General features: G+C 40.1%; 1 protein-coding gene across 1 annotated transcript in view; it reads left to right on the forward strand.

Annotated features, from left to right (window-relative positions):
* EDIL3 (EGF like repeats and discoidin domains 3) overlaps positions 1-21665 on the forward strand; it is a 235402-nt gene that overhangs the window by 105670 nt on the left and 108067 nt on the right. Inside the window, exon 4 of the mRNA XM_059874141.1 lies at positions 10862-10990. Coding sequence (XP_059730124.1) covers positions 10862-10990 — 129 coding nt within the window. The remainder of the gene's footprint in view (positions 1-10861; positions 10991-21665) is intronic.

Genomic DNA, 21665 nt, shown 5'->3' on the forward strand with positions numbered 1-21665 from the left:
TAGAGATTTATGTATTCAATTTTCCTACAGCACTGTGTTTTAACAAAGCATGAATTAACACTCCACAGTAATATTACAAGTCAGTGCTACAGTTATTCATGAATTTCATTATTTTCGACTTTTCGACAGAATTTCACCCTGTTCAAACTGCAGAACAGTTTATTTTTAATATCCACTAAAGGAAAGAGTAAGAGTATTTCAGTATCTTTCCATGTTGACCAAAAATGTCTCAATTTTATTTTTTTAATCCTGCCTCCTAGATGACAAAACACTTCTACTATTTTATTTTTTTTTTCTGCAAAACAGGAACTCTGAGCTTTTCTTTTTTTAAACAAAACACAAATCAAACATCCTGCCAGGTGTGTGTTCTGCTCAAACCTCCTATGAGCAGGGGCAGGGAGAGAAGCTGTAAAGCAATGTGTTTCTCACCAGGTCATGTTTCCTTCTCAAGTTTTTATACAACAAAACAGACATATAATATAATATCCTAAGAAATTCAAAATAAGTTTTTTGCCTCAAACTGTTTTAAGTCATGCAGTTGGATGTGTCTGGCAAGCTACTTGTGATCCACCTGAGGGTGGACACCAGGAAAGGCACTATGGCTCTGATGCCAAAAGATTTTTGCTTTTTATATATTTCTTTCATCTATTTGTAGCTCTGTAAAGTATCATTGTATAATTCTACAGTTTCTTCAGTGGGAGGACAAAACAAGGGGGGGGATTACCACAGTAAATGTACTTCTAACTGGGCATTCTCATCAATTATGCTAATTTGACAAACTGATAAAAGTGTCAAAGCCCTGTATCACATGTGCCCTTGGCCATAAGTGCACCTGGAGGACCTTGAATAAACACGAACATCATTTTATCACTTCAGTCTTGTTTGGCTCTTTTAGGGGCTATAAGGCAAGATCTCCAGTGGAAGTGTGCCATGCCATTCCCTAAAGGAATAAATCATTTCCCTGGAGAGTGCTGCAGCTCAAGCCCCATGCCTGGAAGGCAACATTTACCTGTGCTGAGAGCTGTGCTTGAACTCCTTATCACAAACTATTTACATTACTATTAAACACAGGCAGGAATTTCAAGTTAAAGCATTAAAGCTTATCAGAAAACACCAACCTGCAGTATTGCTGTGCACGGCTTATTGCCATTAGCCACCAAAATAAGTCAGTGCTTCCATCCAGGTGCAACTGGCATCATGTGAACCACATTAATCACAAGCAGTTAATTTGAATTTTTGCTGTGGAAGTAGCTGGTGCAAAGGAAGCAGATCTCAAGTGATCCTGCTGTGCATGTTACAAACTGAAGGCTCGTGACTGCAAACATGGGTTGTGATTTTAAGGTGGGATACTTAACCCCTGTAGGTTTCTGGGTTGACAAAAAACCAATGTGGAGGAGGAGTGGGAGATGAGGAGAGAAAAGAGAAATGCTTTCCTAGCTGGATTGTCTAGCTAGGAAAGGAGAAAGATTTGGAGAATAGTGACAGGATCTGGAAGTCAATAGGATTTAGGGTTTTTTACATGGAAATAGCAGGGTTTGATGGCAGCTTGGGAAAAAAGTGGAAGAGGAAAGGATGTATTTCCTTTGTCCTACATCCTCAGGGAAATAAGTGACTGGTGTGTAACTCTTGTCTATTTCCCTTGGTTTCTGCTGTGGACAACTTTATGCCTGTTTGGACTATATATATTTCACATTTAGTGATTCTCTTTCATCACTTTTTAATAATATTTCATGTCCTGAGGATAACCACCCTCTGAGGTTCTCTTCTGCTGTTTCTGTGTCATTAATGCAGCACTAGTAATTAGGATCTGACTCATACAAATATGAACAGCCTAAGTTTAGGCTGTGGCATTTTTTAGTTCCCACTGGAATCCTCAGCAAGAGGACTAACTGGATTTATTCTATTTGCTGTTATAATTAAGGTTCACATAATCTTTGCAGGTTTTTTTTTCTCCATGTTCCATTTATAGAGGTGAAAAAGGATGAGAAGTCCTCATCATTGGCAGTTTAAAGTGCAGTGAAACAATAAAAAATGACATCTTCATAGATGATGACAAGAATTATGATGATAAAAATAACATTGTTGCACAGAAATCCCAATTGCAAGTGAGGTTCTGCATTAGGCACCAAACAATATACAGTTTCTTTATTGATGGGTCTGTTTTACTTAAGCCATTAACAGAGCAGTAAACAGAGACACAGATTTGTTCAAATCACGTAGAAAATGGATTTGGAGAGTTTGTTTTAATGCAGAATCTGTAGACATTAGCCTTTTCAGGACTGCACCTTTGAACTAAATCTTCCAGACATCCCAACTGAAATCTAATCTAATATTTCTTTGAATATTTTAGCATTAAAAATTCAAGTCTGCAGTCCTTCAGCAAAGTTTTTACAAAATTATTCTCTCTTTTTGCAGACGGTGGTTTTGGTTTGGTTTTTTTTCTGTTTGATATAAACCAGAATCAACTGAAAAATAAATTTGGAAAATATTTCTAATGTATGTTGGAAAATTAATCTAGTTTTAATGAGACAAGTTAAATCACAAAAGGACTGTAGCAAACAATCTTGGCCACATCTGGGTCAGAAAGACTGGGAGAAGTCAGTGACAGAGAAAGGATCATTTATGAGAAAAACAGCAATGATGCTGCCTGTGTGGAAAGCTAAAGGAGGAGGAAGAGGCCTTGGAAATGTATTTTCTGTAAACTGATCAGGGGTTCCCTGGGAAGATAAAATCCTCCTGTGAAAGGTGATGCAGAGATGCAGAGCAGGTCTCACATTAACATTTGCTAAGGAGGTTTGTGGAAGAGCTGATGGGGGAAGAATTCTGTGGGCATTATCCAGAAACACATATTTTGGGGCAAAGGGTACAAAGAGGTGAAAAACAGCATTGAAAATTGGCAAAGAAAGCTCTTAGCTTCAAAAGCTGAGGAATATGAAGAGAAATAATGGAATAGGACTTGCGGAAAATGTCTTGTAGTGCTTTGAACACTTTCCCTAGATTTTAGAGTATTTTCATGTCTCACCCTCTGTAAAATCACAGTGCCTGCTACACTCACCATGCCTCAAATTTGGGTATAATTTGCCATCAAAGGCTAAGTTTAAGACTCTTAAGGAAAGTCATTGTATATCCATCAAGTATAAATTGCTCCTTTTCAGAAAATATTCTAGCTATTAGCTCAAAAAAGGTTGGGAGATGGCTGGACAATCCAGGTTAAATTTCTCCCCTGTAGAAGAATTGTAGGGAATAGAATTGGAGGGAAATGTGCAGAAATGACCCAAAAGCCATTTTGCACTCAGGGGGTGAACTTTATCTTTTGCTGCATCCAGATGGAGACACCTTGATCATTATAATCAACATGCTCCATTTGCTGCATTAAAAACAAGATAAATATTTAATCACAGTGCAATTAAGTCTGGATCTCTGCCATTCGTTTATAATGAATATATAGGCAGATAGAATCTAATACACTACTAATTCACTTACAAGCCAGGCTGAACAGATTTTTTAAAATTTTTTTTCCCCCAAAGCTGGTATTTTGGGTATGTTCATGAGATGACAGTGTGTATCATCTAATTACTTTCTCTGCTTTCATGCATTAACTGGAATAACATGCAGCAATCAGTTTTTGTTATCAATATTCCACATAAACTGTGAATGATGTTCTGCAGTGCCTGTTCTTTTCAGGTTGAAATAAGCAAACAAAAAGCAAGGAGTAGGTCAATACATATTTGTTGATGCAAAGTACATGTGTATCCCAGCAGTGAAATAGAAACAACAGTAGCAAATTCAGAAAGGAAATTTTTGAAGGATAAGAAGGAGCTGTTGGGGATTGGTTTATTCCCTTTTTTCCTTACTTTACCAATATTTGAGTGTGTTGGGCAAGGAAGAATTTCTTGTTTTATTTCAGAGGCTTTGAAGGATGAGTTAGTTCAAAATACAACTTCATTATGATCATCATCATTAACTGATGATGATCAGTTTGTCATGGTGCAGCACAGTAACTGGAGTTGGGCCCTAAAACATTTAGATGTATATCTTTAAAACAGAATTACTTTTAAATGAAAGAAAGAGTATTTTTGAGTGAGAAGGAGCAAACACTGGGCTACAAAGCATTAGTTCATTACTGCTAATGCTTAATACTTCAATACTTTAATACTTTTAATACTTTAGTGGCAGAATGAGCATGTTGTCTAGAAGACATTTTCATGATTGCAGTGCCTTCAGAAGGTCAATAGCACATCTGCTGGGAACTGCTCCTCAAACGTTCCCAAACTCTGCACTGCAAGGCAGGCACCTGAGGGCAAAGTCTTCACAATAATATTGAATTAACAACCAAAGCAGTAAATGTGAGGAAGATCAGAGACCCTCAGAAGCTTTTGTTGTATTCCTGACCTTTTTGTGCAATAAAGCAGATTTCTGCCAGAACCTGTAGAGACATTCTTGATGGATTTGAATGCTCATCTGCGTGTCTCTGTGGAAAATGGTCCCTTTTGAATAGGATTAGGTTATACTTTGGGTTTGTGTCTGCTGAAGTGTGAATTCTGCAATCTCACATTTGAAGGGGCAGACCTTCAAAAATCCATTTTAAGTTTTTAAAATGGCAATGAGGAAAGAAACAGGTCAGTGTACTTCTGAAAAAAAGGCAGTCTATCATCTGTGTGCATAATGGTGGTGAAATTTTTAAACACGTGAAGAAAACATGCATGTCACTTAGAAAATTATGTCAACTATAAAGACTTGGAAATTGAGCTCATCACAAATATTTGTAAAATATCTAGTGCAGACTTTTGCTCGTTTCCACGGCAGGATGGTTCAGCTTTGTGCTCAGGTTGCAGGAGCTGCTGAGCAGAGGCAGTGCAGGGCTGGATTACGTGGATACTGAGCCTAATTCAGTGTGATAATCCTTAACTCCCTCCCCGTGGGCAGCTGGTGCCATTCTGCTGGCTTCTGCAGCAAGGAGGATGATTCTTGACTTCCCATAAAGGTGAAATAAGTTGTTTGTGACACTGGCTGCCTTTGCACACACTAATTCCAAAATACAGGAGCTCCTGCTAAGTGAGCTCTGTCACTGCTTATTTTGAAGGTTTTGTTTTGGCAGAGGAAGCACCTAAAGTGTCACGTACTATCCAAATACAGAGGAAAACTTCCAAGTGATGATGTTAAAACTGTGTGAGAGGTCTCTGGTGAAGATCTCAATTTATCAGATGGGGGAAAACCCTATGTGACATTCATGGAAGGCCAAGAGGAACTTAAGCTGTTGTCACAAAGGCACACAGCTGGAGAGTACTTTTCTTTAAAATGAAAAGGAAAATTATTTGATATGTTTTATTAGTTTGATGATAGCTTGCAATATTTGTTTTGATGGGATTTGCAGCTTATTATATCATCAGAATAACATTATCTATTAATCCTACTTCAGTAATACTCCAAAAAATAAATGAAGCAATTAGCTTTGTATCTTTACCTTGATGTATATTAAGGTCAATATCTAATTTAGTGTTTTTCATTAAAGTCATATTATTTCTACATGAAGAGAAAACTGGTTGACACCATCAAAAGTGCTAAGATTTTTTAATTTCATTTTACTTAATTTTGATTGTAAAAAATTGTGGTTATTTTCATGTTTCTCTCCATTGGAGTACACTTTTTTCCTTTATTTTCTCCTTATATTTTTCATATTTGTCACTTAAGCTTGACTTACTAAGAAAAAGTGGACTTTGATTTTTTTGGTCAACTGTTTCAGCATACTTTTGAATTTAGGGAATCCAACTGTGTGATGAAGATGGCCTGATGTTGATTTCTTGTTTAATGATATCCCCAGTAATTTTTGCTTCCCACCAAAGCATCAGCAGATTTTATATTTGGCAACAACAAATGCTTATGTTGTTTTTTCAGAGGAAGATGGCTATCACTAAACTGGTTTCCTTGCTTTCCTGGCTTTATCTTCTCTAGACAAACTCCTGGTTTCTCTCAAATATGCAGTTTCCACTGCAGTATGGCATGATACAAGATTTTATTTTGAATTTTCCGTTGACTCTCCGTGTCAAATGAGAAAACAGATAACATGGTTCTGCCTTGAGCCCCTCTGCAGCTCTGCTGAGGATGCATTTATTTGATTCATACCTCTATCAAGTCTCAGAGGTTTTAGTAAGAACATCTAAAATTTAAAACCTGCTATGCTTTAAGTTAACTTTCAATATTTTTTCAAAAACAGCATGGGATTTCAATTGAATAACAGGATGATATATTTTGGACTATACTTATTATGTTGGCTGATACCCCTGGAATTGAACAAAGAAGGACTCAAAAGAGCAGCAAAGTGAACAGATCTATTACTTTGAGTGCACAATTAATCTTGCTGACATTATTTTATATGAACATGGATAAAAATGCCTGGAAACCACACCATTGAATTCCTCTGCTCATTAATATTGATCAAATGTTGTTGTTCTCTTTGTGTTGGAAGCCACTTAAAGATTACCTGTAAAAGTATTACAACACTATTGATTTAAGAAAACCCAATCAATCCCTGAAGTTCACTGTTTTTGAAAATCAGTTGACATATTTGGTTTGTTATTTTGTTGGTTTGTTTGGGGTATTTTGTTGGGTTTTTTTGTTAGTTTTTTTGGTATTTTGGTTTGTGTTTTTGGTTTTGGGGGTTTCTTTTGGTAAAATATGACTTTTGTGGACTTGCTGCTATAGATCTGAGTAACAGACCATATTAATCAGGCTGTCACAGAATTAATTATCCAGAATTTAACACCATGTTGTTTTAAAGCCTAGACATCCCTGTGGAAGTTGGCTGGGACCTCTCCTCATGTGCCATCTGTGCCCAGATCTTACACATCACATTTCTGGTGCTTCAGTGGAATGATGGCAGGATTAGGCCCCAGTTCCTTCCAGGCACTTAAATCTGAAGAAATTGAATCATTGGGATCCTGTAGACTCAGTTAAAATTAATTAATTAACTAATTAGTTATTTTTGAGGAATCATATTAGGATGCTCATGCAATTTAAATAAGCTCAAGATGTGTGAACTTAAATTTTGGTTCTTTGAAGAATTAGGAGAAACAATGGTAGGATGGCACAGCCTTTTTAATTTCAATCATTCATTCATTCATTTAGAACACAGAGTTAGTCTAACCCATGTTTTTATCAATTAAAAAATGTTAACTAGTCAAAACTATGTGACCGTAATTTTTTAACTTGAGCACAAATAATGACAATGTTTTGTTGCTCTAAAAACAATTTTTGAACTACCAGTTTCTATGAATAGCAACAACAAAAGCAAACAAAAATACCCAAACCAAAATACTCAACATTTATATTGAAAATGCTGATATTATTTGTCCATAAAAAAAATAATTAGGAAAAAAAAGTTCATATTGTTGCTGTGGGGTTTGTTGTTTTGTTGGGTTTTTTTTCCAGAAGAAAGTCTTCATAAAAGAAAAACATTAGTTAGAAACACTGTCATGCACCAGTATATTTATCACTAGGCACCTCAGATGACCTTTTAAGCCTTTGCAGTTTGGACTGATCTGAAAAAATGCAAAATATAAAGAAAAATTGATGAAAGCAGGCTGAATGTGTGCTTAACAAGCCATACAGAGAAAGCAGAAAGCAAAATGAGAAAGTAATTATTAAGAGATTTATTGTTCTTGGAAGATTAGAGATCTTGCTTGCATAGAAACAATTAACATATGAGGCTGCCTGCAGGTACTCCCCAAACTGTAGCACTGTGATAGAGGCTTGGAAAAAAAAATACACAATTCATATTTATTGGGAGGCTAAAAGTGCAAATTATTAGACAGGTTTCTTCCCAAATTATTATGAAGTAGTAATAGCATGAAGTAGTAATACTTGAAAGAATAGAAGCAGCAATACTTGAAAGACAAATATCTTCCCAGAATTAAGAACGTAGTGTACCACTACTTTTAAATTATAATACAGAGTGAGTGTGGCAAAAGGCAAATCAGGGAGCAGCCATTCTCTTTGTTTTCATCTTCTCGATTTTTGCCCTTTTTTTTGCTAATAATACCATTTGAAGTCATCTTCAGTACGTTCATGTCCATTATTTTTCTGGCTCAGTGAGACATATCCCATGTTTAATGATGTACACAAGCAAAACCTCTGCAGGGCTGTGTCTTGGAACAGGCTAACGACAAAAGTCATAATAGAAATGTGCACCTGCGTGGCTTCTCAAATTGCAATAGCCACATGGGCAGTAATAACTGGGGAATGTGTTCTGACATCCTCATCATTCAGCTAATTTTTATGCTTTGCAAATTAATATTTGCTTGGAGAGCGCAGTGTTCCCTGACATGACGTCTGGATGAATGGAGCTGCTGTGAGAATCTTTCAAACCCGGGCTTGTAATTGAAAACGCGAAGAGACAGACACCCAGAAGCCTTGAATTTACAGATCTTTAAAGCCTAAATCATTCTATTCGTTCATTTGTTGGCTCACTAAGGTGACTTGTCAGGTCACACCAAGCCCCTGGAGCACTCCCGGCTGGGGCAGAGGGCTGGGAAGCTGGGACAGGCCCTGGGGTGCTGTGCTGCTGAGGTCTCTGGTGTTGAGATGACCCCCAGGAGTTATAAAGTCTCTTTTCCCAGCCCCAGACCAAAGAAGAAGCCGAGATGCGGGGGTTCTGCCTCTCAAGGTTGTTTATTTTTCCTTCTCCATAACATTGTTTCTCTGACCCGCCCAGGCCTGTCCGGCAGGCCGGGCTGTGGCACACGGACACCCTCAGGCTGGTGTTGGCTGTTTATACTAAGAACTACGTGTGCTTTATTTACCATAACTTCCCAATGGCTGTCACCCGTGTCAGACAGTCTGTCTCTACCCCAAACCGATCCTGCAGTGCCACCATCACAGCAGAGGATGGAGGCTCAGAAGAAACAGGAGGAAGGACAGCACACGCCCAGATTGCTCCATCTTGCCTCCTGAACCCCCATTCCAAATCCCCAAAATTGTACATTTTCACCCTGGGATAAATTCACTAACACTCTACCCAAACCCTTGTGGCTTGTAACTCCTGGCACAAGGTTGGGAATTGTTTCCATGGGTTAAAATCCAAGGCTCAGGCGTCTGTGACTCCCTGCCGAGGTCTCTGAGCCCCTGGCAGGCTCTGGAGTCCTGCAGGGCAGCCAGAGGAATGTCCCGGGTGCCGACGCTGTGGCAGCAGCTGGGCCCAGCCCCGGGGTGCCCGGCTGGCCGAGAGGCCGATGGCCCCTGGGCTGTGCCCGCCGCGGGCGGCAGCAGGAGCGGGGCAGGGCCCGGCCCTGTGCCGGCCCTGCTGAGGCCACACCTCGAGGGCTGCGGCACCTCCGGGCCCTCACACAGGGAATGGAGGGGCTGCGGCGGGGCCGGGGCAGGGAACGGAGCTGGGAAGGGAATGGAGCCCCAGCAGGGCCTGAGGGAGCTGGGAAGGGGCTCAGCCTGGAGCAAAGGAGGCTCAGGGGGGCCCTTGTGGCTCTGCACAGCTTCTGCCAGGAGGAGACAGACGGGGGGGGGTCGGGCTGTGCTCCAGGGGACAGGGACAGGAGCAGAGGGAACGGCTCAGGCTGGGCCAGGGCAGGCTCAGGGTGGGCCCAGCAGGAATTTCCCCATGGAAAGGGGGCTCAGGAACTGCCTTGGCACTGCCCAGGGGGGTTTGGAGTGCCCAGCCCTGCAGGTGTCCCAGGAAGGGCTGGAGGTGCTCTGGGCTGGCAACAAATTGAGCCGCAGGTAGAGCTTGGACTTGATGGTTTTGGTGGTCTTTTCCAGCCTCTGTGATTCTGGGATTCTAAAATTCCCAACTCTGATTGACAGTAAATGATTCTGTAGATTTCTCTTTTGTTTGCTTTGGGTATTTTTTTCCAAATGCAATTTAAAGTGAGTGAATGATTATGACATTGCATTTCAACAAGCAGTGGTTATCACCTTTCAGGGTACACGGCACAGGTGGCAAGTAACATGCATTATATTGAATTTACAAATCAAGACAAGCTTGCATGTGGGGCTTTCTAAACAATGTTTACCACTTCTTTAAAATGAGATAGGGAAAAAAAAGAATCATCAAAATAATGTTTTCTTCTGGTAGGAGTCGTGCTGGGGGTAGCGTTAGTAAAACATTAAAATGTAAGTAGCTCTTTTCAAGTGCTGTTTAAATGAGTAAACTTTAGACCTAGGTCAACCAATTCCATTTTTCAAAGGTACTTAAAGTTATAGTAATTTCAATTCTAGCAGATCTCCATGCTGAAACTTTATACATCCTAGCATGTGGCATGTTGGGGAAAATGAAAATTTAGTCAGAAGAGCTTTTTCAAATCATCTCGAAGTGGTGACAGAGGCACTGAGTGGAAAAGGATAGTTGGTTTGGTAGCTGCTAACTACTGGCCCAGATACTCACATTTCAGAAAGTCACCCGGAGCCATAGCAAAGATCTCCTCAGACTGCTAACTTGACATGTAGTGATCATTCAGGGACATTGTACATGTCACTCTGTGCATGATAGGCATGTTTGATTAATACCTATTCCCTCAGTGGTGCAAAAACTAGAATGCCTGTTATCTTTAACAGAAGAGCAAGATTTAGCCTCACTGTCTCCTGTCTTCTCTCACATTAAAAACTAATGCCATGATTAATGAGTAGTGACACACTTCATATTTTTTTCTTGTTCATAAAAATCCTTGCTGGCAAGTTTCTGAAGTAAGTGAAGGGTGTATTTTACTGAGTTAGTGGAATATAAAGGCCTGCGTAAGGCATTTTATTTCTTTAATGAGTGCTTATAAATGACTGAAATTATTATGGTTGTTATTGTGGATGTGTACATACTTCTCACCCTTTTCTTTTTTTCTTTTTTTTCCCCTTCTCACAGGACCCTGCCTTCCCAATCCATGCCATAATGGTGGGATATGTGAAATTAGTGAAGCATACCGAGGCGACACATTCATAGGCTATGTTTGTAAATGTCCACAGGGATTTAATGGGATTCACTGCCAGCACAGTAAGTTCCACATGGTAAATTTTATTGTATTTATAGATAGGAGCCTTTTTACTGCCTGCACTCTTAAGGATTAATACCGGATCTGGTTTTCTGGAGTATATCAGACTTTGGCCTTTATATTGTGAGCAAGTTAATACCACAGAATGCTGCTGCTGCCTTCAGAAAATGACCTGACTACCAACCCACTGGACGCAACAGGACATGATTTGCTATGCATGTTTTATGCCATGGCAAGGACAAAGTAAATGTATTTTGCAGGGCTTTAATGCAGAAGCGTATTTGAAATAGAAGGACTATCTTCTTTTCTCAGTAGTGTTTGTGTGTTTGCTTTGATTAATGTTAAAAAAAAGGGAAAAACACCTGAAATTTCTGGATAAATGTCTTCTACATCTTTCTTTATCTATGTCTTTATAAATAATGAAGAAATGCTGAATCACAGTATCTAAGTTCAAGACCAAAACCTCCAGACTTACATCATTTAACCCTGTTTAAAATACAGTTTCTTGATCTCTTTCTAATCCTTACCATTTATTTGGGGAGTATTTTCTATTTTCAGATCAGATTTGGAACAGCAGGTCAGTATCCTCATCTTACAGTGTGTAGTTAGAGAACTTACAACAAACCACATGGGGAAAGAAAGTTTGGGTGTGCTGGATTTGGCAGGAGCAGAGTTAAATGTCTTCACAGTAGCTGGTGTGGGCTTGTGTTTTGGATTTGTGCTGGAACCAACATTGATAATTCAGGGATGTTTTAGTTACTGCTGGGTAGTGCTAACACAAAGTCAGGAGCTTTTCTGCTTCTCACTCCACCCCACCAGCAATCAAAGCCAATTAGTGAGGGATTTTAATCTGCTAGTGACTGAGCAGGTCGTGTGCTAACCTATAGTCTGCATTGTCTGTTACTTTAATAGAAACTGGGGTTTTTTTCACATGCAAAGCTTATTCGAAACAAGTGCTTGCCTGAGGAGAAGCTCACGAGAGAAATTTTGGGGTTTCTGTTTTGTGCATGAATGGTTCTTAAACCAAGAGCAGCATCGCTCTTTAAATCTTATGTTGTTGATGCACCTGGAAGCCAGCTGTTACAGAAGGTAAAAAACTCAAGGAAATAGTGAGGAATGCAGCTCCACTCACATGTAAAAATTAGTTCAGTTATTCAGCTTACAGTGACTAAGCACTGAATCCAGCCTACCTGAATTAATTGCTCCATTTAGATACTTGTCTATAATTGGAAGTGTCCAGGAGCAATACAGTCCAGCTCAGCTAACATCTTCATGTTTGTTATGTCCCTTAAATACTCAAAGTGTGTCCAAAGACTGGAATATGGATACTCAACTCCATAAACTTTGGCCACACTCTCAGTTAATTGTGTGGGTAATGTGGGCAATTCCACTGACTTAATCCACTGAAAATATACACCCACCTCCTCCACTGGGAGCATGGAAGCGAGTGTTTGCTGTCCAGCCACGTGGATGTCTCATGTGAAAACCCAATCACATGGACATGTGCTCAGGGATGCTCTTTCATGGGACCTGTCACGTTGATGGCAAGAGCTGGACATACCTCTGGCTCTGATCCAGGGGGTTTTCCAGATGCCTTTGTCCCATCTGGGTCACCAGAAACTAATGCCTTGTGAAGGCTGAGCTGGAACAGAGGCTACACAGAGTTACAGACTAAAACAGGGATTTATTGAAAGGATTTCCTCTATGGATCCGCCTTGGGCAGCACAAGACCCCAGCCAGGGCTGCACCCAAGATGAACCAAAATGGTCCCAAAATGCACGGCCGGGCACGGGGTCTCTCCCTGGGATCAGCTCTGCTCCATTTGCATCTTGCAGTTCATTGTCTAATTATAGCTTTAGGTTATAAAGTCCCATCCTTCTTGTTTTTCTCTCTTCAGTGCATGTTGTTTGTACTCTTGGGCCTGAGATTTGGATCATTTGTTCCCCAGCTGGAGCAGGAATTGTTTTGTCTCCCTGCTCTGTGCAGAGAGCTCACCATCCCCTTATATGAAGCCCAGACCCACACACTAAAGCAGCACAGAATGTGAAAAATATAAAAGCTAAACCTGAGGCATCAGCATGGCACACAACACTTCTTCCATCAAATATCAAGGAGCTGACCTTTTTTAAAGAAGTAAATAATACCACAAGTTCTCATCAAGCAAAACATGTTGCTGAGCACGAGTTTTGGGTGGAATGCCATCTCTTGTCACCTAATTAATGAGTAAGGAGCATACAGCTGGTGCATCACAGAGTGATTCATCAGAGTTGTTTGCTGTGTCTACAGCATCCTTTTAAAAATATTGAGGTGTATCATGTTAGCTAATGATCCTGATAATCAGCAAGGTGTGTTTGTGTCAACTTCAAGATAAGACAAATCCTTCACACAGCTGACCCAGGCTCACCACAACCCCAGAAGGCAGCTGAAGTGATTTGAGAAAAGACTAGTTTATGTGAAGAGTTATTCTTTGGGGGAGAATGAGATTCAGTCCTTTTCAGATAATCTGATTTAAGATGGGATGGTAAATCAGATACCCTATCCAGGTGTCCACAGGGTCTCTGGGGATGGGAGCTGTGAGAGGCAGCCACAGAGCTCTCTGCAGTCAGGGAGAATTGTGGGATTTTCAGTGGCTGGACTTAATTTAACATTTATATATAATATCACCTTAGCTCAATTCACAGTGTTCCTTTGATACAAACTCCTGTGCTTCATGAAGTTTAACAATTCAATTCTGAACTCACTGTAAATCAAGTAAGAAGTCTGTCAAATTTGTCATAAAGAGATAAATTAAAATGACCTCGTTGCAAGGCATGTCTCTTCTGCACTGTCAAGAATTCCAAAAGCCACGTTGTGGTTCTCTTGTGCAAAGCTTTTTATCTTGGGTTTCTTTCATGTCTAATATTCTGTTGCCAAGTCAATTAAGTCAGGTGATTGATTTTGCAGTCAAGATACATTCTCAAAGCTGGTATTTTATCATTCACATCAACAAACACCCTGTCAGTATTTCTGAGATTTGTTGACCTTTTGCCCATGTAAATAATTAATATGTAAACTATAAAAGAGATCATTAGCAATTTTACTGACTGTATATTCTTGATGTATTGCAAAACTGATATTAATTGGCTGTGGTTGCCTGAAAAGATTCTGGTTACCCAGTGGCAAAAAAAAAAAAAAAAAAAAAAGAAAAAAAAGAAAAAAAAAAAAAAGAGTTTCCCATTTCAAAGCTTATAAAGGAACCAAAACCAGGAAAGTCTGCCTCTGGTAGAGGCCTGGACTGGATTTTGTGCTGATACCACAGCAAATCTATTTTTAAATATTCCTCCATTATTTAAGAGGCATTTAGTTATCTGATTGGAATGAAGATTCAAGTCAAGGGCTCTTCAGAAGCAAGGCTGGGAGAGCTGGGTATGAAGAGAAGGCTTCGGGGAGAGCTCAGAGCCTGTTCCAGGGCTCAGAGGGACTCCAGGAGAGCTGAGGTCCCCATGGCTGGGAGGTTGGAACTGAGTGATCTTTATAGTCCCTTAAAGCCCAAGCCAGTTTGGGATTCTATGTTAAAACAGCCTAGAACAAGTCAGAATCCATGGAAATACCCCAAAAATTGAAATGGACAGCTTCTTCACCCAAAAAACCCCCAAACCAGAACAAAACAAACAAACAAACAAAACCAACAAAGAAACCCCAAACAAATCAATCAAACAGAAAACTAAAAACCCCAACCCCCCCAAAAAATCAAACCAAATAAAAATAAAAAACTAAAAACCAAAAAAACTGACATAAAACTCAAAAAGCCCCAAACCAAACCAACCAAAAGCCAAAATTAAAAAAAAAAAATCCCACAAAAAAACCCCCATACAAACAAATACAAAAGAAAGAAAACCCCTCAACACAAAAAAACCCAGTTGAAACATATATACAGTATGCATTTTTGTGACTATCAGCTAGAGACTGCATACTCAAAAAATTAGAAATTTGAGATATTAGACCCAATATGTGTTACTGGCTGCCACTCAAGTAGCTGAAGGAACAGAGATCCAACCAGGAAAATTCATGTTTGAAGCAATAAAGGGTTCAGATTTAGGGGTTTAAGTCGCATGTGGGTTTGTATTCTGAGGATCATTACCTCCACCAGACATAACTGAAATCCTTGCATTCAAAGATTAAGGGTTATTACTCAAACATACTTAATAATGTAAGCAAGCCCTTCCCAGGGTTGTACTGAGTTCTCTGTTTTCTTCTTCCACCTCATGGATGGCTTGTGATATCCACATGTGCTGCACAAATGTGTTGGGAAACTGCACCAGCCCTGTGGCAGATTTCCATTCTACCTTGAGTTACCATCCCAGCTATGCATGGGACAGAGCCTTTTTCCTGTGGTGCCACAGCTGGAAAGGCTGGTGGCCACACATTTCTGGCCAGTTGACCTGATGCATAATCTCTACCAGCAAAAGTTAGTATACAGTCAATTAATCTCCTGAGCTGGAAGCAACCCATGATATTTACCAATTCAAAAGCTTGGCCCTGTACAGACCCCCCAAAATCCCACCCTGGGCATCCCTGGAGTGTTGTCCAAACTCTCCTGGAGCTCCGGCAGCCTTGGGGAGCCATTCCCTGGGGAGCCTGGGCAGTGCCCAGCACCCTCTGGGAAAGAATCTTTCCCTGAGCTCCATCCCAAATCCCTGGCCCAGCTCCAGCCCTTCCCTCAGGTCCTGCCAGTGTCACAGCGACCAGGGATCAGGGATCAGAGATCAGGGATCAGAGCTGCCCTTCCTCTTCCTCTCACGGGGAGGTGTAGCTGTGATGGGTCTGCCCTCAGCCTCCCCTTCTCCAGCTGAACACACCAAGTGCCCTCAGCCCTCCTCACACGGCCCCTCCACACCATTCACCACCCCCGTGGCTTCTCTGCACACTCTCTGACAGTTTAACATCTCTTTTCATGTTGCGGTGCCAGAACTGCATCCAATATTCCAGGTGAGGCTGTCCCAGGCCAGAGCAGAGTGGGACAATCCCTCCCTGGTCATGCTGGGCCTGGTGTCCCCAGGACAGGGATGTCCCTGCTGGCTCCAGGGCACTGCCACTAGCCTTTGTGTTTGGAGGTTGTTTTGACAAGCAAGACAGGACTGCTGGGGTACATTCTTTGAGCTTTTATTGCAGCATCAGCCTCATTACATGGTTGAGACAATAGAAAGTTGGCAAAGCTCACGCACAGCCAGCAACCACCAAAGATTTCTTTGCTACAGAGCATTTAAAAAACATTCTAGCCAATAGCACATTGCTAAAGCTTACAGACAATTGTTCTAGCCAATCACTAAAAGTAAATGTACACCTGCTTCACACAATGCTTGCTTGTCTTCTTTTTATCAACAATACACAATACTCCATTATTAAGCCTAAAACTTTTTATATATGTTTTGATATAGAATATCTTGTTTCATATTTTTCTGCAGTCCTAAGGTCAATGTTAGCCAAGTCTCAAACTCAAGCTATTGTTTGGTGTCCTTGCTTGCTGCAACTTCTTCTGCTTTCAGATGTTGCAGCTGCAGCTAGTTCTGAGTTTTCTGTTCATTCTGTTTTTAAAAAAGCCTGCTTCTACACCTTTCTTTCAATTATCTTACCTTTGCTACTTCCCACAACCAGGACCCCCAGTCCCTTTCCCTGACACTGCTTCCCAGCCTCTCATTCCCTAGTCTGTCCGTGCATCCAAAGCTACCCAGTCCCAGGGACACAATCACAGTGATTTTTCCAGCTACCAGGAAGGAGTTACTGTGAGGGGGGTGCAGAATGTGACACAGATTTTGTGTTAAAAGGAATGAGTTAAACCACTCCTGGCTGCAGTTGGGTGGCAGGGCACTCCAGAAACCATTCCCCACAGGTGGTTTCCATGCAGCTGCCCTGTTTTGAAGACTAAAACCCATTGTTTTCTTGCACAGATGCAGGTTGCTCCAAGCCAGCCATGCCAAGAGCCAAGTGGGCAAGTTTAATGTACCAGTGTGCTTGTGATTGCACCACACCAGATTTTCATGCTTCTCCTGACACACACAAACTCTGGTTCCTCCTTTGGAGAAAAATATCTCTTTGGGCGGCTCTAAAGTTTAACACGTTGTTCCTTTTTATTCTGTGGGGGAGGGAGGAGTTAATCAATATTAACTCTATGAATAGCTTTAACAAATTATACTGCCAACAAGATACTTACCAGTGCAGTAATAAACTCTACAGTGCAGTAGCCAGTTTCATGTGTAAGTTTGTCCTTGTGCCTCTAAGCATTGTAGAGCTGAAATTTGAAAACTATTCCCATGTTTGACCAGAAGCTTGGACCAGAAAGGAAGGAGGAAGGATGTATCATTATTAGTTTGTGAAACTTCCAGATTTTGCCTCAAAATGTGAAAGAAAGTGGGTAATTTGAAAGACATCTGAGAGTGGTCACCAGTAAAGAATATAAAAACAAACAAACACTGAAGGCTATTGGAAGAAAAGGCAGTAAAATGTTCCCAGAATTGAAGCTGTGTCAGGGGGCTGAAGGAAATGGCAGAACCAACAAGGTGGGAGCCCCTGGTGGTTTTGTCCCATTCTCACAAGTCCAGGGTAGCTTGTGTGGGGACTGCCTGGAAAAAGGAAATTCTGTAACAAGGTGAAAAATGACAGGTTTGTCAGCTGAAAGTGGAGGATGTTTTGCTGATGGTTCTCTTACAACAAACCTGTGGTGAGTTTGGACAACACTGACAGCAGTTTTGGGGCAGTTGGAAGGAGGTGTTTGTTTTCCTTGAAGTCCAAATAAATTTTGTGGTTAAAGCAGTAGGTAACTTAGCTGAGGCTTGCCTATGACTTGAAGTTTTTATTTGATTCAATAAGAGCCAGAGATTGCCTAAAGTCCCAGGTAGGAAGTAAAATATCCCCACCAATTTTGTTTCACTCTTCTTAGAATTTGCTTGTATAGCATTGTTTATTCTTTTTATCCATACACAATTCAAATAGCTTTTTTATTCTTGTTGAGTTACTGATCTTAACAATTTCCTCATACACAGCATTGAGTTTCAAAGTCTAATTTTGCTGTATACTGAAAAAAAAACCCTTTTCAATTTCCGACCTGCTGTCTTTCAGCATCTTTTAAATGTTTCATCCTTTGTCTATTACAATACTGGGAGAAAAGCAGATTTTGAGTGCCTTGTGTATACCACTTGTTATTTTGCAGACATTTGTTATGTGCCCTCTTACTTTTCCTGTGCAGCTAGTTAAATTTGTTGCCTTTTCTGTGCAGTGTGTTGGTTTTTCTTGCACTTTTAAATTGTCTCTCAGTGGCCTTCTCAAAACCTTCTTTGTTCAGTGTATTTTACAGCAACAGTGATTTATAGTAAAGAGAAAGCTGTAAGGTTTATTTGTCAGAAGTTCCTTACATCCTTACATTCTGTATTCTTTATGCAGCATTTTGTTGTTAAATTTCTTTCTGGTTTTTGTGGGTTTTTGTTTGTTTGCCTGTTTTTTTTCCCTGTTTTAACCAGAACTGGGTATGGAGCTGATGCTTTTCTTAAGCAGGCCTTGGTAATGGCTGAGTTTCTTTCATAAGGTGCCATAGGGGGAGGAAATAGATCTTCCTGATTGCTTTGGGGTTTTATGGCAGTGTTAAACAGAGGGGTTGGGCTCCTTCCAATCTAGGCACTGACTGAATTACATAATGAATGGTGCTTTTAAGAAGATGTGTGTTTCTATGGTGTAAAAGTCACTTATGCTGTCAATAGCCACTATAAACTTTTTTTTGTAGGTGGGTAAATCTGTCTTCCCCTAATTAGTGTCTTTCTGAAGAAGTAGTTTGTTTAGGTTGTTTTCTTTTTTTTTTTTTTTTTTGATGGTGGAAAGAAATCAGTGTTCCAAAAATGCAGGAATTGCAGTTTGATTGCAAAAGAGATTAAATTTGTTCATGTTCTGCATTAAAAATATAGCATATGGAGATGTTTTATGCAAACAAGTTTCTCTTTATATTTGAATTAAAAATAAAAAGCACTGAATGAAATAAGTCCACTCTAAAGTTGAGAATAGTTATCCCGTTGTAATGTCTACATCATACATTCCTGTTTTTATAACAGAAATATTGTAATAAACTGAGGTTGCACTGAGTCGCAGGGAAGAGTTGATGAACCACAATAGAGAGGTGTATAGTTAGAGAAAGAGCACATGATAACTTTGGCTGGACAAAACATCTATTTTCTTTTATTTTTTCCCACCCTCTGTGCCTATTTAGGTAGATAAAGCAACCCATAAGTCAATTTCAGCCACTGTGATGGTTTAGGGTCAACACAGCCACCTGAAATTTTAAAAGAAGAACTGTGTTCAGTCTTTGTTGCACCAGCAACTTTCTAACAGATACACCAGCATATTCCTGTGAGGAAGATAAACAAATAAATAAAATCTTGAAATTAAATCTGATAGTTTAGTGAGAGAGCACTTTATCAGTTAGAATTTCATCACACAGGGATGTGGTCTGGAAGCAGCTGTTAGAAAAAAAGGAAAAAAAAGGGTGATTTTTGTAAATCACATGTTTTTCTTGGGTTTTTTGTTTTACTTCTGTAAGAGCTACTGTGCTCAGCCATCTGTATGTGTAGGTGTGTCAGGGATGCAGAATTAAAATATTGTATTTGCATTTGGAACTCATGCTGGCACATGGCTGTGCAGTTCCCTATTACTATATAAAATATTGTACTGCTCATTGAACTAGCTGAAAATTTTATGAGTGGCTTTATTGTTGGGAAATTGAAAAATTTACATGGCAATTTTTCCTGAAAAATGAAAGAAGGAAAGCATGTTCAGTTATCAGGGTTTGTTTGGTACTACAGACCCAGTGAGAAGTTAAAAGTTAAAGAACATAAAATGAAGATCCGGGAGAACATTCAGTAGTCCAGCTACTCTTTTGAAGCTATAAGCAGTATTTTTATGTGGGTACACTTTTGGGAACATACATTGTACAGAGAGAGAGAAGGTTATTGCATCACACTCATTGCATGTGCAAGAAAAATTTGAAAAATCAGTATTTGTGCTTGAAGCTCAGTGTAATGATAAATTGGTCTAATGGCAGAAACCAGTCTGCATCACAAGTTAATCCCTTTGTATTCCTAAAATATCTCAAGCAAAACCCATGGTGCTGTCACATTTTCATATGAATACCCAGAATATTAATGTAGTTTGCATTTATTCTGCACTTACTCTTAAGTAACATACAATTATTTCTGTAGATCACCAGGCTAAGAGTTTTAGTTTGAGTTAGGAGTCTATTTTTAAAGAAAATCTCTTGATCGTCTCTACTTATCATGTTTTGCTTTGTGTGACAGCAGGCTGAGACCACAAGAACTGGATCCCTATGAAATTAAAATAATCAAAAAGAAAATAGCCCAGCAGTCTGAAATTCCTGGGATTTGACATGCTGGAAATTTACTCTGAAACATTCCAGTAGGCAAATGGAAATTCAGTCCACCCAGATATTTCTAGAATTTGTACAGAGAAAACATGCCTGAGACCTGTGTAGGGATGTGCAGACGTGTTCTCAGCTGCAAAACTGCATATAAAATTCTGCAAGGCCTTGCTTTTTACAAATGCAGGCATACTTTGCTTTTCTCAAAGCACACTGAAAACTATTAAAAAATCCTGTTTATCTTCCTTTTGTTATCATGTGCTAAGTGTCTGATGTCATGAGACACACGTGGCTTTCTGTCAGTCATGCTTTGGCTTGAGATTTGTTTGGTCCTCTGGTGGGAAGCTCTGATTCTGCCAAAAAATAATGATGCCCACCTTCACTGGAAGTTTATCCCCATCAGACTTCTGTTTGAATCAGCTCACCAGGATTGTCTGGAAGTGCACAAATCAGCTGCACCAAGGGAAGTGAGGAGATGGGAACATGCAGAGGGACATGAATGGCATTAATTGTGGCTGCCCCTGGATGCCTGGAAGGGTCCAAGGGCAGGCTGGACAGGGCTTGGAGCAGCCTGGAATAGTGGAAGGTGGTTGGAATTATATATCTTTAAGGGCCCTTCCAATCCAAACCATTCTGGGATTCTAGGATTTTCTAAAAAGTTTTTTTTAAAGAAACCACTAGCTCTACATTTGCAATAAATCCAGTTCAGGAATTACGTTCAGGAATTGCCCAGTTACAACAAAACATTTACAGTGAATTCATGTTCCCTGGTCCAGATGTGTAGGCATTGCACCATAAAAGAGTATTTTAAATGCTATTTACCTCCAAATAATAGGTAACCTTTGTAATATTGTCAGATCTCTTTTGCCCTCCCCACAAGTCAGTCAGGAGGCATCTGGCTCTGAAAATGTATTCTCTGTGATCCTTTCACCTACCTAGCAGAGCTGTTTATGCACACAGACATTACTCTCATGCAGTTTTTACAGTTTACTTAAAAGCAACATTCTTTTCCATACCAGCAGTTGTCACTGTACATTAAAGAGAAATTAATCTGCTCCCTTCTCACCCTCTCCAATTTCTTTGTCACTAAATACTTAAGGGAGCTTCAGAATAATTCTGCAGAAGACACACACCAGAATTAGGAAAAGAGTGCAAGGCAAAGAGAGCCTTTGTCCAAATGTGAAATTAGGAGTCTACAATGCTTATTTCTGACTTGTTTATGTCAATGCTCATAGCAGAGAGAGAACCGCCCCCCATTTCTCAGCAAAAGCAGAGATTTTTAC

Source organism: Haemorhous mexicanus, chromosome Z, assembly GCF_027477595.1.
Source record: "Haemorhous mexicanus isolate bHaeMex1 chromosome Z, bHaeMex1.pri, whole genome shotgun sequence".
In the NCBI taxonomy this organism is placed as follows: domain Eukaryota; kingdom Metazoa; phylum Chordata; class Aves; order Passeriformes; family Fringillidae; genus Haemorhous; species Haemorhous mexicanus.